This window comes from Anopheles cruzii, chromosome X (assembly GCF_943734635.1).
Source record: "Anopheles cruzii chromosome X, idAnoCruzAS_RS32_06, whole genome shotgun sequence".
Lineage (NCBI taxonomy): Eukaryota > Metazoa > Arthropoda > Insecta > Diptera > Culicidae > Anopheles > Anopheles cruzii.
Genome location: NC_069143.1, coordinates 7,513,023 through 7,531,901, shown reverse-complemented (window position 1 = coordinate 7,531,901; position 18,879 = coordinate 7,513,023). Strand labels below are relative to the sequence as shown.

General features: G+C 45.4%; 2 protein-coding genes across 2 annotated transcripts; one reads left to right on the top strand and one right to left on the bottom strand.

Annotated features, from left to right (window-relative positions):
- Positions 1–2,789: 2,789 nt before the first annotated feature.
- On the bottom strand, positions 2,790–17,172 carry LOC128278693 (uncharacterized; the record flags this gene model as incomplete). Its single annotated transcript, XM_053017427.1, has 7 exons — positions 2,790–3,230; positions 4,814–4,846; positions 7,308–7,455; positions 7,555–7,704; positions 7,907–8,009; positions 9,148–9,305; positions 16,240–17,172. Coding segments are annotated over 7 exons (1,593 nt in total), but the record flags the coding sequence as incomplete, so codon positions are not given.
- LOC128271447 (transmembrane protein 205) lies at positions 13,617–14,774 on the top strand. Its single transcript, XM_053009024.1, has 3 exons — positions 13,617–13,864; positions 13,967–14,205; positions 14,287–14,774. The coding sequence occupies exons 1-3, from the start codon at positions 13,617–13,619 to the stop codon at positions 14,772–14,774; spliced, it is 975 nt and encodes a 324-aa protein (XP_052864984.1).
- Positions 17,173–18,879: the final 1,707 nt, after the last annotated feature.

Sequence of the window (18,879 nt, the reverse complement as noted above, 5' to 3'; positions counted from 1 at the left end):
CCTCGGAGCACATTTGTGCAACAGATCCGACGGTAAATGGCTCGTTTGGGACTTCTCTGCAGGCCTCGGAGCATCTATTTCCTGCTCGGGAAACAGAACGGCATTCCGACGCACATCAAATATTAGCCCTGGTGCCCTTTGAATGCCGCACAGCATTGGCCATATACCGCCTAACAGCGTCTGAAGTGTTTGCTTAGGACTAACCGGGTCTGGGGCCCTTTTTTTACTGTCGCTTCGCATACGCAACGCTGCGAACGGGTTACAAGACAACGAGACGACGAGTGTGCCGGCCGGACTTGTGCGGGGTTGGGCAAATTTCCGACAAACCGGGGTTCGGGGTTGGGTCGAGCATTGGCAGATCATCCAATCACCACAGTGCTAAGTAAACCTAGCACACTGGCCAGCTGGACACGGCTGTTTCGATGAGCGCATTATTTACTGAAACAAGTCATCTTTTCCGTTTGGACATGTGTAACCTTCTGAGGATTATCGCCGGGTAATATAAACTAAAAGCCGATTACGAGCTTACATGTGGCTGCAATGGAAGGTAAATAGAAATATCGATAAATAAATTAAAAGTCTGAGGATTGATAATTGATCACTTTTACTCAACGAAACATTCCTACTCAGCTTTACGGCAATTTCCGTTTATTTAAACATCAGCTTTCCGCGATATCCTTCAGGTTCAACCTTTTTGGTGACCATTTTTTCAAGGAGCAACAGATCGCCGGCATAACATTCCACCACAGTTCGACTGCTTAAACCTATAATTTAGCGAAGACAAACAACAGCGCGGTTCGGTTGGGTAGAGTAATAAAACGGCGACAAAAGCTTCAATTGATAATAGAGCTACTGTATTCAAGAAACATATCTTTTTTGGTTGTCGCATTCACCTGTTTCGGGGTACGGGGGTTTGGAAAAGAACCCGAATGTTACCTACGACTGAACTAGTTAGAATGTACATTGATGTTTGGTTTGGTTTTTTATGGTTTACTTATGTTTGTTTGGTTTGGTTTACTTTAGGTTGTGTCTTTCGAATTTCGAATGCAATAAACATTCAATCGCCAATATGCGAACATTCATAAATCATTTGCTATATTTTTACTGTTTTTGTATTTTTCTTCTGATTTCGTTTTTCATTAAGAATTCGCTACTATCTCCCGCGCGCGACATAACGTAGATTTAAAATTTCCTAGTTTGCAAAATGTTAAGTGTCTTTTAAATGTAACATCCCTCTGTTTTCCAACTATGCCAACATATGATCGGGCCAGCTGATTTATGTTGGCGTAATAACATGAATTTCCGTTTCCTGCAACCTCGCAAAAAGACGTTAACGTACGAGGGGTCAACTAGCTCTGCTAACAGTTTCCCCAACAGTTGCTCTTTTCTTTACTCTTTGCTATCCACCTTAACCATAGGTCTCATTTTATTGAAGGTACACACTATATGCCGCTAGTATCCAGGGTACACTGCTGCTGATGGAAAGCAGCACTAGAACGGGGTAGCGTGTCCTTTACATACTGGGGCAAAACCTATTACTGAGCCGGAGTAAATAAATTATTTGTCCTATCTAAACTCAAGCACGGCGGCCGACAGACGAGGGTTAAGTTGTTATAGCACCCTGGTTTTCGGTGTGTAATATGGGAATAATCCTTGTTTCCCTCCGGCAACATGCGACGACTGGCAACATGCTCGCCAGATGCGTCGACAGTCAAAAGGTTCCCTTTCATCTTTCTAACGTGAAACATTCCACAAAACGGATTACTACAACATGGCTAAACATTCATTATGGCTACATACTGTGCTTCGATAGCCACGTTACGCGTTACTTTGCACATTAGTTAATGAGATGTGATTGTGTTGAGTATTTTGTTGTGCTTGCTATTAAGTATACTTATTCATTTAAAAACCATCTCAGTTTGTATTGCTAGCTCTGCGATTGACCCTTCTTTTCACTGGGTTTACTTCATTCTCGTCGTAAAATACGTGTAACCCATTCCAAAACTAACAAACACGTTTGAGGAGAGGAAGAAAATACCTTCAGCCTAATCATCGTATTTTTTAGTTTGCTCTTTTGAAAAACTTTAAACTTCAGTAGCGGAATGATTTGACGTGGTAGCAAAAGCAGAATCAAGTATAACTATGTACACAAATACAACTTAGGCGCATTGTGGGTGCTCTGGGAGGGAAGTATAACAAACATCTTTCCCACAGTATAATATTCCGACTGCTGAAATGTGAAGCCTTTGGTTTATCTAATTACGAGTTATTTATAAATTTTATGAGTGATTTGGTGGTGGCACCTCAACGCTTGCGGTGCTCTATACTAAAAAACCAAAATTATTCGCTACTGAACATCCGCTTGATGCTGCAATGTTTAACTTTCATGGGCCTCGTAGACCTAACCGAGGAAAACAGAGTCGTTGGCAACTGTAATTGCAAATCGATTCGCACAAGCTGCTCCTCCTCTATTAGAATACACCACAACTATGGCGAGATAATCTGATTCCAAGAGACGTTCTACGTACGATGGCTATTGTAAAAGTGGTAAGACAAGCGACCGCAAAGTTAAATATTATTCCTACGCATAGAAGAAGAACGCATGTATGCGTTCTACATCCGCTTCCGAGATGTTTGTTTTCAATTTTAAACGCTTTACACATAGACCTAGAAAAATTAGCCGTGTTGAGATTGAACGGAAAAGAAATAGAATCCCAAAACTGGAGCTGCCCCGTTCATGGTATTGTCCTTGGAAATTGTTTTTCAGTTTCACAATGGGTCGATTGTAGACGTTACTTAGAAGTAGAACGGAAAGGCAATTGTTACCTAGAAAGTAAACCTCGTCAACGTGCGTTCAGCGCAAAGTCCGTTGTGGCAAAGCCCACCCTTGGAATACAGTACAATGTGGGACCCGAATATGCTCTGAGTGATTACCATTCTTCGTAAGTGATACCTATATGTTTAACCCCCTGTGAATGAGTGTGACCGGTGCAAAAACTTAGTCAACGATACATAGAGGCTCAATTTTCGCATTGGCATTGCGTTGCTGCCCCTTATAATTAACATCGATATTATCACATAATTTGTTGAAAAGGATGTTCGCATCCGCTGCAGCATGTACACCAGGCCACCAGTTAACCGCTATTTCCTGACATCCTTCACCTATACCGCTGTTTCGTGGTCAGTCTCATCAATTCTCCCCAGTCGCCAGGCATTATGATCGTTTGCTACTAAAAGCGGAATAGAATAGAAATAGTTACATTACTGTTTGGATCTTATTCGGGACACTACGCTGTGCATAAAACAGGTTCGAAGGCTGGTTATAATTATCCTTGCTAGCTTGCTACTGGCTGTCAGAAATAGACCGGTAACCAGAAGCACAGTGGGTCGTCCGTCGATCAGCGATCTACACTGCACCGATCAATCGGTTTCTATGCGAAAGACGACTTTCGGACTCTGACTGTGCATCAGGTTGCTTTTTTATTCTAGAATTTACAGACAGATCGTATTTTTGCGCGTATCAACTTGGTGAGTGCACAAACCCGTAAGTTGGTCTTGATACGGTTCTTCCAGTTCTAACAGACAAATAATAATAGGTAGAAGCAAGAAGCGATCATTTATCTGTCACTGCTCTGTTGATTATTTTTGGAAATGTATAAATCATATTTAGCTGAGGGCAGGTCGAACAGGGAAATACATACAAGCAAAGAGATAACGTGTACGTCGGAAACTTTAAGTAGCAAAAATCACCTTTTTGTGTAAACTAGAAACTTCTAGGTAACAAACATCTAGTAAGACGACATCAATTAAGCTAGAAAACTTGTGAGAAAGGCACATTCGGTTTTTTTTTCTCAGCAGAGCATAGAAGCATACAAAACATCTGTAGTACACACGAAACCAGAGTTTCGGTAAGGCACATTCTAAAACAAGAACACATTTGCTAACTACTGAACGCTTGTTAAAATATATGTATATACGTTTCGTTTTATTAAAACAAAATGTTACTGTAAATTCAAGGTACCCCCCGTGGAAATAGGATTCCACCGCTATGGACTAGTTACACAAATGAGTTGATATTGGTAAGAATATAATTTGAACGATACACATTTATATAGTTCAAACGCCATCGTTGAGTTAAGCATTTATCTGCAGCACTCGGCACCTTTGAAATACAAAACAACGTGACATTTCCGCTTTCAGTTAATTTGAAAGTTAAATCAAAACAGTTTTACCCGCACTATAGAACAACGCGCGAATTGTTATTGGTCATACAGTATCCTTTTCCTTAATATTGAGTGGTGTGTTTTCTCTTGTACGCGAGAAAAAAAATTTAGCATTGCACAGCTGGGAGGCTCGCATTTAGATAATTGGTTGGAAAATAAATGGCAGCCTAAAATAGACCAACAGGTGCTGTAGATTTGCAACTTAACCTCTGCGTCGCTCGGTTTTCGATGATGATCGACCCTAGCCTGCTATTCGATCTTCTTAAAATAAATAGTGAGGAGATTGTTGGTTTCTTCGTTGTTGTCTTGTTTTTAACCTAACCGTGTGCAGTGGAACTAATAGACGATCTGACGCGCACGTGATGGGCTGAATGGTTTCCAATTTGATGTGAATAAAATATAATAAATATAAAGTGCAGTTCCTTAATAGCTCTTTAGCGGTGAGTTCGTTGACTTGTTTTAAACAATCATTTTCGCTGACTACACCCCCGCTGTTAACGAGCTAACATAAAAAAATCAGCAAAAAGGATTTGAGGGGGCGCCGGTGGGGGAGGAGTGTTGCGGATGGAACTACGTATTTCTAAACTTACCGCAGTAATAATACTTCGAGATCCGGGGAAGGGCTTTTGTAGCAGTAATAGCAACGGTAAAAGTATGAAGAGTAAAAGTAATAGCGACAATAGTGGTAACAACATTCATAGCAGCAGCGACACAGAATCAATTATTACTCATGAAAAACAAATCAACATAGGTAGGCATATAAGCACAAAGAAACGGTGGAACGCTGGGTTCAGGGAAAGGGTAGAAACGAAAAAAAAAAAATATAAAACGGAAACTAAAATTTGAAACTATAATTTGGAATGACATGACGCATCACTACGGTACGGTAGGCTATGGTGTTTAAACAAGGGTTTTTGTCAAAAACTTTAAATATAAAAGAAGAAAGAAACAAAAAAAAAAAAAGTCAATATTCTGAGCACCAAAGCTAGGGTATGTCGACGATCTACAGACAATACAGCAGATCGGCATCGGTATAAAAAGGATGGGATGTTCATCAAAACTGTTTTGGTTTTGTTGAGCCCAACTGTAGTCTTTTATGAAAAACCCCCACTCTATTGCAACAACTACTGTATGTTTTTTTAGAATTTAGAAAATATTTAGTCAATTGTCAATCACTCAATCACTTATCATACTAAACCTAAGCATAATTATTAGTAACATGGCAATGAATTATCTCGCAACTGGTAAGCAAAAGGAATATAAGTTGTCTATCGACATCTTTGAGTGCGTCGTTGTTCCGTGATGTTTGGTTGGTAGAGATAATATTTGGGATATCGCATATTTGTTAACCGTCGACGCTTTTTAGTCTTAAAATAAAATCTCGCAATCGTTCGAACACGCGCAATTCTGTCAATAGCTTTTCGGCCAACCGTCCACCGCAAGCATCGTCCGCTCTAGAGAGCTTCGGAACCGCGCCCCATCAACCGTTGCAGAGGCTCAGCAGAATGGAGTGCTTCGTCGCAGCGCCAAGTGCTGCATATATGGCCGGGAGGTACGTGCAACTTTTGCATATCGATCGTAAGCAATGGATTGCGCGGCGCGGTCGACAGTAGGGGAAAATGTTCATCTAAAAAATAAAAAACAAATAAAATATTAAACAAACCATAAAAACAAAAATAAACGAAAACAATCATAAGCAACGAGTGAACTAAAATGTAACGCATTAAAGCAACTGAATATTTTTGTCCGCTTTCTAGAATGTTACAGTTTTTGTAATTACATTCACTTTGCTGCATATAAAATGCATCCCCCCAAGAGTGGTCGACATTTGAAACTGAGCTTATTCAAGAAATAATTAGCCTACAATGTTTAGCTCTGTTTAGCTCTGTTTAGCCATTTTGTTTAAACTATCGCAAGAAATAAAAACGTGTCAAATCACAGGCTTTGCGATGGTAGAGATTTTTAAATACACCATACACTACAATTCTGTAACATTCAGTTAATTTCACATTTTACACCATTATAATTAGTTTATGTTATTCATTTTTCCCACAACCTTTTTCACACCAGAGTTCCTTAGTTTTTGCAAGAGAATTGACGAAGCATACGTTCGTTTGTATTTTACGTTCGTAATAAGCCTTCTACAGCAATGCCGAATTTTATACATAGTTTTTCCAAGAAGAATTATTTTCTTTGAAGAACGGATTTGGTCGTAACTAGCAGAAGAAATATTTGGATTCGTAATCAAGGACCATGGAGTTTAAATCGTACATCAAAAACCATAACCAAGTTGGTCTGACTGGAAAAAAGGAACTTTTCGCGTATCAGTATTTTAAAATGCATATAAATTGAAAAACAAAATCCGAAATGAAAATAGCAGAATAATAGAGCGAAATGATTAACAAAACGTAAGTTAAACATGTCTCCCGCTGGGTGTCACAATTTCAAACATTTCCATCCAATTGTCATCCATTTCATTGTACAACATATAAGCACCTTTGAAAGGTACAAAACATAGAGATCTCGCATAAGCAGTAACGTGAAAGTAGAACGAAAACCAAATTTTTGGTTTGGCTAGAAAAAACGGTTAACCAACGTGATGCACCTTACAACGATTTAGTATAATCTCTCTTTTTTGTGGTCTGCAATTAGTTTTTTGTAGGAGCCTCGGGACATTGGAGGAAAAAATCTGTATGTTTTAATTTTGGAATCAATTGGGTGCACAAACGGAGTAAGTGCTACGTTCGCTATAAATATGAGCCTGGCTCGCGGTCCTCTGTAACAAGCCAAAACACCAACCCACTTAGCGAAACACACATTTGGCTAGCATAAGCAGGTCGGGCATGCACAATATAGAACAAAAGATAAAGCAAACGACAATGATGAACAATTGGTGGCAATGATGCACCTATCAGCGAAGCGCGGATGACATTGGCATAAAGTTCGTCGCAGCACCGTCGCACACTCTTCTGTCGTGCCAATGGTTCCTACGTACATCATACAAACACACGAACACACATACACAAACACACGCTAGTAGTCTACCCTAGTGCACACCTAAAACCCCCCCCCAACGTAACTTACCTTGTAGTTGACGATTTATGAGGGCGGTAATGCCGTGACCTCCGTTGTCGGACATCTTGCTTTTTATCACTAGCATCGGTTTGTCCTCCGAGTCGTCTCCATCGCCGGACGAGATGCAATCGTTGCTCTGGGCCATCGTTTCACTGACCTACGGGTGGTTCGAGGCGAGCCGGGCGTGCTTTCAGTGGCTAAATGCTTTCGCAGAGGTTGCCAACGCTCGCCTCTGTCTATAGTGTTCTGTACTCACTTGGGTGACCTGTATTAGCTTTTTGACTACGTCCCTGCTGAGGATGTGGTCGAACACGGTCTGCAGGAACGGTTCCGCCATGATCGACAGCTTCAACTTGTCACGATGCCAGATCAGGACGCGCGATTCCTCCATCGCCATGATGGACACCTAAAAGGATGAGAATAACCAGAGAATCCCAGCCAGGCGGGCGAGCGGATAGGTGTGTGGGAAGGTGGGATTCAGCCGGGGGAAGACGGATGCCGGGTAGTGGCGGGTAGGGAAGGCACAGGCGGGTCCGCGGTTACAGCGCATTAGAAGATCGCTCTTATCGGCTAGCGGACGCAAATAGAGAACAGAAAAAGGTCTATACCTGAAAAAAATCGTCGGTTGAGACACCGAACCATTCGGGTGAATCGAGAAACTGATGGGGAAATACTATATGAAGCGCTTTTTGATTCTGTGAAACTACTAATCTGCACAATGGAAATGAAATCGATAGAATTAATTAAAAACAAAGATATAAAAACAATGCTTGCTCACTTGGCCGGTAGCTGGGTTGGGTATAATCAAAAGGCGGTGGAAACGACCGACATTACTACCTCTTAGAACACGTACCGACGTTGGTAATGAAAAACATAAACAGCAGCCTACGCCCCTACGAACACAACTGCATGGTGATCGCTGTCTCTCTTAAATTATGTATCAAAAAAGCTCCGTAAAATGACAGTGCGTATACGACGACATCGAGAGAGAGGTTGTCGGGCAGTTTATGTTGTTAATTATGTGTTCTAAGAGGGCGCAGTAGTTTCTGCCCTTTCCACCGTCTCTAGAGGTATTGCGAAGGCTGGCGAAGGCAATGAAACACACGCGCGAAGACTCTTGCGATGCGTTGCTTTACGTTACACGGTAGCATGAGATGCGTAGTGTATAGCACGGGCGGTGCATAAGAGAGCATTTTCGCACAATCAAGATGCTGACTAGTTTGCCGGCACACCATATGACAAAGAAGCCACTCGGCCTCGACCAAGCCACTCGGTAGGGTCCTGCTGGGGAGCCTCAACATTCGGGCGTTTCAAAGGGTGTATCACAGGTGCGTACACAGCATACTAAACCTACAAAAAAAACCAATGACGGAGTGGCGTGTGTCGAGTCGGTGCCTTTTTTGTCGCGCAATGTGCCGCGAACCAAACGATTCCAAAACTGTGCGCCATAGTATTCAACTATAACGCTAAGTCGCCAGCTACTTCATTACAGTGTCCACGCAGGACAGGCAGCGAACCGGTCAAAGGTTCTGCATATCGTTGATCGAAGGAAAGCGCGTTTTCTTTTTGAGCAATGCAAAATGATTATTGTGCAACGGAAAACGGAAACGGAGTACGCGCAGGGGGGCGCGGCACGAGAAGGTGGGCGGTCTGCTGTTTGAGGCGAGGGTGCCAATCATGCCGTGCAGTTGATGTACGCGCCGTACGATGTACGCTTCGTGATACGTGATGCGTTTTCCGGCCGTCCCGGCCGGACTTCCATCGCCATGCAGGAGAAGAGCAGGACACAGCCACAGCGAGCCGCTAATGTGGGGGTTTGTCGGGCATTCGCCACGCGCCGATTACTTACTTTCCCGACAGCACAAGTGACAAACTATCAACTTTGGTAACTTTTTCCTGCACATAGATTTCCTGGAACTTGAGCGCCCGCACGATCTTCATGCAGTTCAGCACCTTCTTGAACTGGTGGCGTGACACACGCAACGGCTTGAACAAGGCCACGTACACCTGCAATGTCGAAGAGGAAAAATGGTCAGTTGAGAGAAAAATTTTCGGCCAAAACACAGTTGATAGTTGTTGACTTTTAATAAGGAAGTTTTTAGCCGTATTTTCGGCTCGTCCGTAGATCATCATGGCCAACCACCACACCCAGTACAAACTGACGCGAAGACGCGATATAAACCATCAGTCAGCCACCAAATTAAAGCAATTTTGATGCGACCAGTTAAGGGCGATAAGCAAGCAGGATTTATCGTCATTATCCGGCAACCACCGCCGAGCGGTCTGCAAGAGAGACTCCCCCCACCGGTTCGCGGTAGAGAACCTTCTGTCTCCACTTCAGAGTCCTGAATAACTCCAACTCCAACAGCAAATATTATTCCCAAGATGCCCTAGTTAGCCCTTCCGAAGTATAGCTAGAAAAACTGCTGTGCGCCATATGTAAGGAGCTTTAAATTGACTTTCCTCCTTTCGAGTCGACTGCCGATCTGATTGAGTGTGTGCGCCAGTTTGACTGTGGAGATTGACCCGTCGACACTGACGAAAATGCATGTAGCACAATGAACAACGGCCGCAACAACACCTGGCACGCGCTGATGCATCATCATGACGCTTGTTTTGTTGATAAGCGATGGCGATTGGCCAACTCATCGTACCCCGCGACCGAACTCTCGAACCGGACACCGGACGAAGTGCGAAGTCGATACAGCGGTCCGCGCCAAGCTATCTTAATCCATCGCCCGGGCGGGACTATAACCGACGCGCAGTCAGTGGCGCCCTGGCCGGACATTAGTTGGCGGAAGTTCTTAAGCTTCACTCTCGGCTATCGCCCACAAACCGCCGACTGACCGACCGAGCCCACAACCCGGGAGCATAAATTCGAGAGGGGGCGAGCGAGTTTGCGGCACCGGCGTGGAAGGTCGCATGTTGCAGCGTCTGTTGCCACCTGCTGCAAGCAGCAACACCCTGCTGCCGCAGCCCAGCGCCCATGTGTTCACTATCGCGCGTTCCCACGCGTTTGTAGTGGTGGAGTGGAGCGCGTGTCAAGCGGTGAAACCAATCTCACACATCAGCTGAAAAGAAGCGCAACGGCAGTTGCTCGAAGAAGAAAAAAAGAGTTTGTTTGAGGTTTTAGGTATCACCAACCGTCACACGTCACGCTCGAAGGTTACTTTAGTACCTTTGTTGCGAATGTTGCTTAGTGTGTCAAATGTAAAGTATATTAAGCTTTTATAGCACAGGACGAGGAGATGCTTACGGGTCTGGAAACGGGTCTGGCGGGACCGCCAATGGTATCAGAGTGACAGAGAGGGTTTGCGAATCAATGACAACAAACAGTTGATGGCGACACCACCCTTTCTCGCTTCAGAGCCTTTTATCGCGGAGTGTGGCTCGGGATCATCCACGTTGCGGAATTAAGGGGAAGCAACGTATGATTAAGACGCATGACAAGACACTGGTTTTTTGGACAGAAACCTCCAAACCTAGCCGTAAACCTGCCGACGAAGTGAACGTCAAATGATAATATAAATATGAATGGAGGCAGTAAAAACTACAAAGAAATCACGAGACCACTTCTTTGTCTTCTGCTACTTTTTCCGGAACCCCCGCCAAGCGGTCTTGGGCTGCGCAAGAGATAGTTTTAAAATTATGTTGCTTTCGGGTTTTTACGGGCGGGTTTTTTGGAACCACGCCAAACCCCCTGGGTCACGCCGGACACCCGACCCAATTTGTATTGGTTGTTGAGGGCCCGGGGGGGCGGGAGTGGAATCTATGGCAAGCTGCGTGACAACAACGAGCGTTACCGACGGCTACTATCAACGGGGTAGAATTGCAAGCCTATTCGACGAAAATGAGGCACAATCTTGCTGACATTCGAACAATCTAAGCTACACTAAAATAAGGATCGCGTTCAACTTATCAAAACTGCTGGGCATAAGAAATTCCAGTTCCCCAGTGAGAAATCCCCGTGTTCTCAAACAGTTTCCCCACCCAAAGAACGGTCAATTTGAAAAGCACAACGACTTTTCCCTATCGGCCCCGTTTTAACACCATCTTTATTCTGGGAAAAAGTGCTCTTGGACTGGTGAGGCGCTCTTTGGTGAGGGGCTATGCTACATATTTGAGGAATTGAACCTTTCTCCTATAAGCGCGCCCAATCAGCATAAGGAAGCAAAGGTCAAAGTAAACACAAAGTAGTTCAACAAAATCTGCTTAGGTAAGTAAACAATTCTATCAACAAGAAAATTAAAAAAAAAAATGCATTAGTGTTTGATCATATGCATCCTTTTGAAAACAGTTAACAGTGATGTTTCGTTTTAATCGAGGTCGAAACTGTTCAACAACGCAGAACTTAATTTAAAGTTTTAGAACACCAAAGCAATTTCGGGTGTACTGAATTTGTATGACTCAAATATGTTACGCATAGTAGTGATCTCGAAACATAAGCGAAATATTATTAATATAACTTGTCTGATGTTTTAACTTTGTTTTTAGTTGTTTGATTTAATTTTTTTCCATCCTCGTATTTCATAGCATCTCTTACATTCAACAAAATAATTCAAAATTGTATTTCATTATCCATGTGGGGGTGAACCGTAACCCACAATGAAAAAGCAAATGAGAAAAGACATTGTGGTTTGGGTCATGTTAGTGAAACGGGTAGTACCCAGCCCAAGGCAAAAGTAATCAACGGTGGCGCGTCGACCAGGAAGATAGTGAGTGACGTCCATATCATCGATGCCACGAGATTTCACCTGCATTGAAAACATATAACAAGTGTATGTGTACGCCTGAGGACTGCAGAAAGTACTCACTGACAACACCGCGTCGTTTGGCAGTAATGTTTGGCGGGGGGGAAATTCAACTGTTCTGAACCCTGAAAGGCTCCCATAGTGACAACAGTGTGCAGTTAGTTGCTAAGGTTTTCCACTATCTTTTCAGAGCGTTAATATCATTCGAATAAATTATCATGAATTATCATTTAATTAGTGACAAATTAATATCATTCGAAAAACCGGTGAGCGCAGGCCTGCCCGCCGTGCGAGACGAAGGGTTGCCCATTGCGGTGCGCGCCAGGAAACAGCGGCCTTCTTTTGGGGGTATCATCCTTTTTTTATGGGTCTGGCTCTCTGTCTCTCTCCCGCTCCCTCATCATTTCTCTCTCACTCTCCTACACACGTCGGCACACGATCGCGTGTTGTTCGCGGTTTCGTGGCGGACTTGCGGTTAGTCACGTAGACCACACGCTCGTAGACCGCACATTTCGCACATATACGCGTACGCATATTTGCAACGTCGGCGGCGGCGATGGCAATTTATCCGTTAAGACCCGGCCACCAGATCCTATACGTGTCTAAACACCTCTCGGTGGTCCCTCCGCTCTCTCCTGGGTTTACTGGGTCACAGAACGCGTAACGTTTTGTAGAACCGACAGAGGAAACACAAACTATAGAACCAGCGCCCAATTGACGAGACTAGCTTATTCAATTGTGCCCCCGTTCTTCCCGTCCGATAACGAGGCGATGCCACCTCATGCGAACCTCACCTCTGAAGATGCAGATTATGATGATGCTCGTGGTAAAAACCCACTAATTCCAGAAACGCGTTAGTTCATTCACTCCCTCCCGAAAGCCCACTGCTTTGCCAAAATGGCAATGCCCTGGGCTAAAAATAAAGGTAATTTCCCGCCCGAAAATCCGCCGCCACGACGACGTCACGGAGAAATTCCCGCGATAGTTTACACGCGCGCACGTGCGCCGACCGCGACAAACACACGCACACACACACTATCGGCATCGGCAGACGCAAAAGTCGCCGCGGTCGGAGTTGGGCGTATGTGTGTGACACGCGCGCGACTGGAGCATAAAAATCAAACGGCACACTGGGTACCATTTATGGCAATATGCCGACGGGACGCAGGATGGAGTTGCGAGACCGATGTCCACTGTTTCATCACGCTGCGTCATGGGGGTCGCCGGGTCCGCCGCCGTCGATAAGCGAGCTCGAAGCACGTGACGAAGCACTGTACAGCGCCTACCACCACTGTCACAGGATCCGTGGAGGCCGGCGCACACACACAAAGCCGCCTACGCACGGTGGCGCTGGGGGTGGCGCCCCGGCGGGCGGCGAAAGGGTGGATCGAAAATAAAGTCTTATATATACGATGGCTGCCCGAGCGGAAGGGACTCATTCGGCGCACAGCACCGGCAGTGATACGTAGCAGCAGCTCTCCGATCGATCCGTGACGCGAGTGAGCGAGTTAATCGAACCCGCGCTGTTCCGTTTCGACAAGGGACCACCGAAGCACCAGTGTGTATGATGTGCTGCATTCGCTCCGTAGTATCGACGTCGCCGGCGCTGGCACCGGACCGGCAGGGAGAATCCAAGCTGTCCACGAAACCCGGGGCGGACTGCACCCGAGCCGAAGCCGAAGAGGTCTCGGCAGTGCCGCCGGAGCATCTGGAGCTGCACCAGGACATCCTTGGGCGGGCGACCCGCGTCACGCGCCAACTGCTGATAGCCATCCGCGATCGAGCGCAACGGTTCCAGCAAAGCACGGCGTACAGGTAAGAGCAACGCGGTTTACCGCTATGCTAGTGTTCCCCGCGTGCCCCGCAGTGTTTGTAACGGTGTCGTTCTCGTTCTCCCGGTTCCCGGTGCGATTACAGAATATTGACCAGCACAACGCAACCGAGCCACGCGATAACGACCATCGTGACGTCGCTGGTCCTCGTGGCGCTCTGGCCGAACCTGCTCGGATCGGACGGAGCGGCCGGTGGGGCGCACCGCACAATCGTCGACGCGGACGGGAAGCCGAATGTGGCTAGCCAACTGTTCACGCAGCTCGCCTATCTCGGCTCGTTCACGATACACTTCGGTGCGCAAATCTGGATGACGTTCGTATCGGGTAAGTCCTCTTTCACTAGCTCCGCTCCGAACGCCGCGGGACCTAACGCTCCCTCTCTTTCTTTCTGTTCCGCTCGTGTAGGCTTGGCTTTGTACTTCTCGCTACCGCGACACACGTTCGGGCTGATCCAGGAGGTGCTCTTCCCAAAGTACTTCGCACTCGGGACCGGGCTCAGCACAATCAGCCTTATCAGTTTCGTTGAGCTGCGACGAAACCATCGACCGGAGCTGGCCCACCGCCCACTCGCTTACTGGGAACCGGCCGATCTGCTGCAGATCATAGTGCTCGCCCTAACGGCGGCTCTTGAGCTCATTGTTCGCCTCTACCTTGCACCACCCATGCTGCGTCTGATGCACGAAAAGCATCGCATCGAGGCGAAGGCCAGCATCGGGCAGGAGGTTGGCCAGTACGAGGGCGGATCGAGCGAGCAGCTCGTACGCTCCGACCACTATAAGGCGACGCACAAAAAGTTTCGCCAAATCCACATGACCACGGCGATCCTCAACATCGTGTCGCTCTCGTGCACCTGCATCCATCTGCTCTACCTAGCGACGAAAGTGAACGTCTGAAGCGAGGGCTGGACGGGATGCTCCGATCCGATCCGATTCCGGCGCCGATCCGATGCATGCATTTTGTTCGCAACAGAATACTGTGCGGTATTCATCTTTCATCCCACGATCAACTGACGAACGCGGCGGTGTTTCGCTACAACACCAACACCCACCCCTCCATTCGCACAGCTCTCTTGCAATCTCAAAACTGGTTCGCGCTTCGCCTTCCAAGCCTGATACGGTACTCATCGCGAGCATATGGCACCAACATCAGCAGCATCAGCAGCAATCATTCAGTTGTCAGTATTTAAGAGAAGCAGCACTTTGGGTGTCGCCACCTCAAGACTTCCCCAATCGTTCAGTATTTGGTGCAAGGGAACGGAACCGAACACGGTTTAAAGAACAGATTGAATACAGAACGGTTAGCTTGATTGGCTTGGTTCGCGAACAAAAAAAATAACAACCTTCACCCATCTTTGGACACCCTCCCCGGTAAGGATACATTTACTCTGTGATAACTTATTTTTATAGGGCGTACCACAAACCCCAAAACTTGTGTATGCTAGTATACGAAAAGGAGCAATCCTGTAGAAAAAGTTAACGAGAGAGAACACGGAGGGCGTGTGTGAAAGTATAACCGTTCATGAGCAATGAAATTGCTACAGTGAAGCTTGAAGATTTTTCGGTTTTTGTGCCAACACCGTTTAGATTAGCGAACACTACACGAATGCTGCCGATACTCCTACTACGAACGGATAAGATTCGATGTGGTTCCTATCGATTTAGTTTCTCATTTTAGTATGTACACAGTGCCGCACATCGCCACAAGAACAAGAAAGTAAATGTTCAAGTGATAGAGTGTTAGAGCATTGGAAATTAGTTCAAAATAGAATATTCCATTAATAACGATAGTAGAATAGTGAGGGATCATAAGCAATTACGATTGTTGCATGAGCGAAAGCTCGAAGAAAAGGAAAATAACTAAAATAGTAACGACTTTAAGACTAAAACAAACAATTACTTTCCCTAGGCCGTTGATTGCCCGAGTGAAGTTGCAAATTGTGTTCGTAAATAAGCACTATCATTAATTGAACCGTAAGCAGTAACACATTCTGGCACAGACAAACCTCTGTCTGTGCTTACATAAATAAACGAATACTTCAAGTAATGATAATTGTGCAACAAATACTTTGAGCATGCCGCACAGCGCCTATGACAATTTTTAAGTCATTTATCAGTGGCAGTACAGTACATACAAGGGCAGTACTTGTAGTTATTTAGTTCAATTTTGTACCTTTTAAAAGCTTATCAATTTTATATATTAAATTCAAACCAATTGAGACTCCAAATGTGTTGAATGTTGTGTGGAAATGTAGCAAGGTTCTCTCAACTGATTGCTCGGCAGCTGTTAGACCACCGGAGACAAGTCTTTTTCCAAAGAGCCTGAAATTACATGATACAGATCACCATTTTCGTTACTTACCGATTCGATTTCCCGCTCGAACTTAACCGGCCGTAGTTTGAGTAGCAACGCTACCGCGTACACAGCATTAACGCCCAGGAACAGTCCGAACCAGCCAACAGCATCAAGGCTACAAGCGACAAGCCAACCCCAGAGTCCCATTAGAATGCAACCGGCGAGTGCGGCACAGCGTAGCCATAGGGCACCACAGGCCGTGCTTGGTGCCAGAAACGCCAGTAGAAACAACGCATGGCCTAGTTGATAGTAAAGATGCTCCCGAAGTCCAAGTGAGAAACAATCTGGCCACGACCAGGCAAACTGCACCCACAGCCAGCTATCGGCATCACGTACGGCCGTGGTCCCACTAGCACCATCTCGTCCATCGGCACCGCTTTTTTTCTGCGCCGAAGTCAACAGCAAACGAAACGTTGTGTCATTACTGTTATGTATGTAACGCTGCTGAACGTGCGTATCATTTTGAGGCCGGTCTGAATCGTTTCGTTCGTCGATTCGTTCATGCGATCCTCGCCCATGGCTGGCACTGATACTGGATGAGGCGTACGGCACCGTGCCGTCACCGCTTCCGGATGACGCCGACGCTGAAACTGCAAACGTCGAGGCCGCAGCCGAAGCTGTTTCATCGGCAGGATGATGTGCATGGTGTGGTGAGTGTCGATCTTCCAACGCCACTATCCTTTCATCCTTGGTCCAAACGGATTCATTAGGGCTCGTAGATGCCCGTGGCAGCGGTGAATCTACCGTAAATATTGCCGTCTCCTTGGTCGTTTCTTCGGTGCTCGGCTGCTGCGACTGTTGGGCAGAGTGCTGCTCGTGAGCGACAGCCTCGGCCACAACAAGTGCCAAGCAGCCTACGAAACAAACGGTCCACCGCAAGAGATCCAGCTTGATGTTAACAAATCCCCCGGCAGACCACTTGCCCGGGGGTAGCGAAGAAGCAGAGCAGAAAGTTGTTGAAAATCAAGAGGATAACCGAAACAGATTCACTCGGCTCGCAGCACTCGCTGGCAGCACGTTCGAGAACACGCATTCGATCACTTGCGGGCGCTGAAAAGAAAGAGTGTGGACGTTGCATGAATTACGCAGCTCTCATTTTAATATTTTTACGAGCATCTTACAATTATAAGGATACCGTGGGGTGCGCCCAGATCGCGGTTTAGCTTCGACTGCAAGTTAATCACGGACGCAACGGAAAATTAATTATTCCGGCCTAAGAACATTGAACTATGTTTTCTCTAGCAGCAAATGCCAAGTGTCGGCTGTGAAACATTAACACCGGTGCGAGATACGAACGATTCTTTTTTTACGTTTTTTTTAACTGGCACAGCAAGACACGTTGAAAGAAAATCTGCAATGAAACCTACGAACGAAACAATGCTGTTAAACTTGTTCCCAAAATTAGTCTAAATACATTTTGTGTACAAATAAATTAAAGATATTTTCGCTTGTTGTCGTTTCACAATTTAACGTTCTGCACAAAACTTTAAAGAACTATTAGTCACTTTACCAATGTACTTTTCACCAGAAGAAGAAGCTTCTCCTGCAAGTTAATCACCAGAAAGTTAATTGAAGTAGTGGAAAAGTTTCGTAGCTCATACTGCCATAACTGTACTCGAAGTAGCGAGTGCTACGAATGGCTACACGTAGATACTTTACATCATACACTACGCTCGAAAAGAGTTAAACTCACAAGCAGATTAGTAATTTTAGGAAGCAAAAAACACACCGCAAACACACACCATTGCTGCTCACCCTGGTACTCAGCTACAGCCGTGTTTCGGTGAACTTAATTCTTCATATTTTTGCTTAATTGTGACACACAACGAAATCGAGAGTTAGCAATTTAGATGACGAAAATAAACAAACATTAAAAATGCCAAATACGCCATAGCGAAAGATCAATCGGTTGATAGCTAATGTTGCGCTGAGGCCGTCGTCGTCGTGATGAAGCACTACAAGCTAAGGGCAAAACGAGGAACGAATGCAAGTTTTCCTCACTCGAGGCGGAAATCTTCAAACTTACCGCAAAAAGTAAAACGAAAAATCGTGCCCTGGACTTTTTCGTTACACTTATTTCGTTCGTATTCCACATTCGATGTGAACTACGATCCCCATACTTCACCTTTTCTGTGCCTGATTGACGTTTCTATCGCATCGCACAAACCGGGGCCGCACAACTTTCCCCTTTTCATCCTATAAAAAATGCCATAAAACCGACCAGACCGATGGCTTCATAGCAAATGCCGTTAAAACGCTACTTTGACTTTTTTCCTTCGTTCTTTCGGTGCTGTGAGCGCTGCTCAATAAATACTTTGAAAATATTAAAAGCTAGCATCGATACGGATAGCGGGTTAACTATTCCGAATCAGCTTTGTGTTGCGGAATAGAATACGATGCTTCTAGTTCGTAGGAAATAGCGCGCTCTGTGCGGGTAGAGTATACTATAAATGGTTTCGCATTATCCACTTTGCGATGTATTTGTTCTGCACATGGAGGCCGCAGCTGTTGCGAGTGTTGTTATATAGGGTTTTGCAATTTGATATCTATTTCAAGTTCTCATGATCCAATTTGTTGTTGAAGGATAATTTGCGTTTGGATGAATTTAATACGTGAATGATTTGTTTAGTAGCAAAACAAGTGTTT

What these genes read in the sequence shown, in the direction of transcription:
- LOC128271447 (XM_053009024.1), top strand. Translation starts at nt 13,617, where the DNA reads ATGTGCTGCATTCGCTCCGTAGTATCGACGTCGCCGGCGCTGGCACCG. An exon ending in CAGCAAAGCACGGCGTACAG is followed by an intron (nt 13,865 to 13,966) that starts GTAAGAGCAACG and finishes GTGCGATTACAG; the next exon opens with AATATTGACCAGCACAACGC. An exon ending in CTGGATGACGTTCGTATCGG is followed by an intron (nt 14,206 to 14,286) that starts GTAAGTCCTCTT and finishes CCGCTCGTGTAG; the next exon opens with GCTTGGCTTTGTACTTCTCG.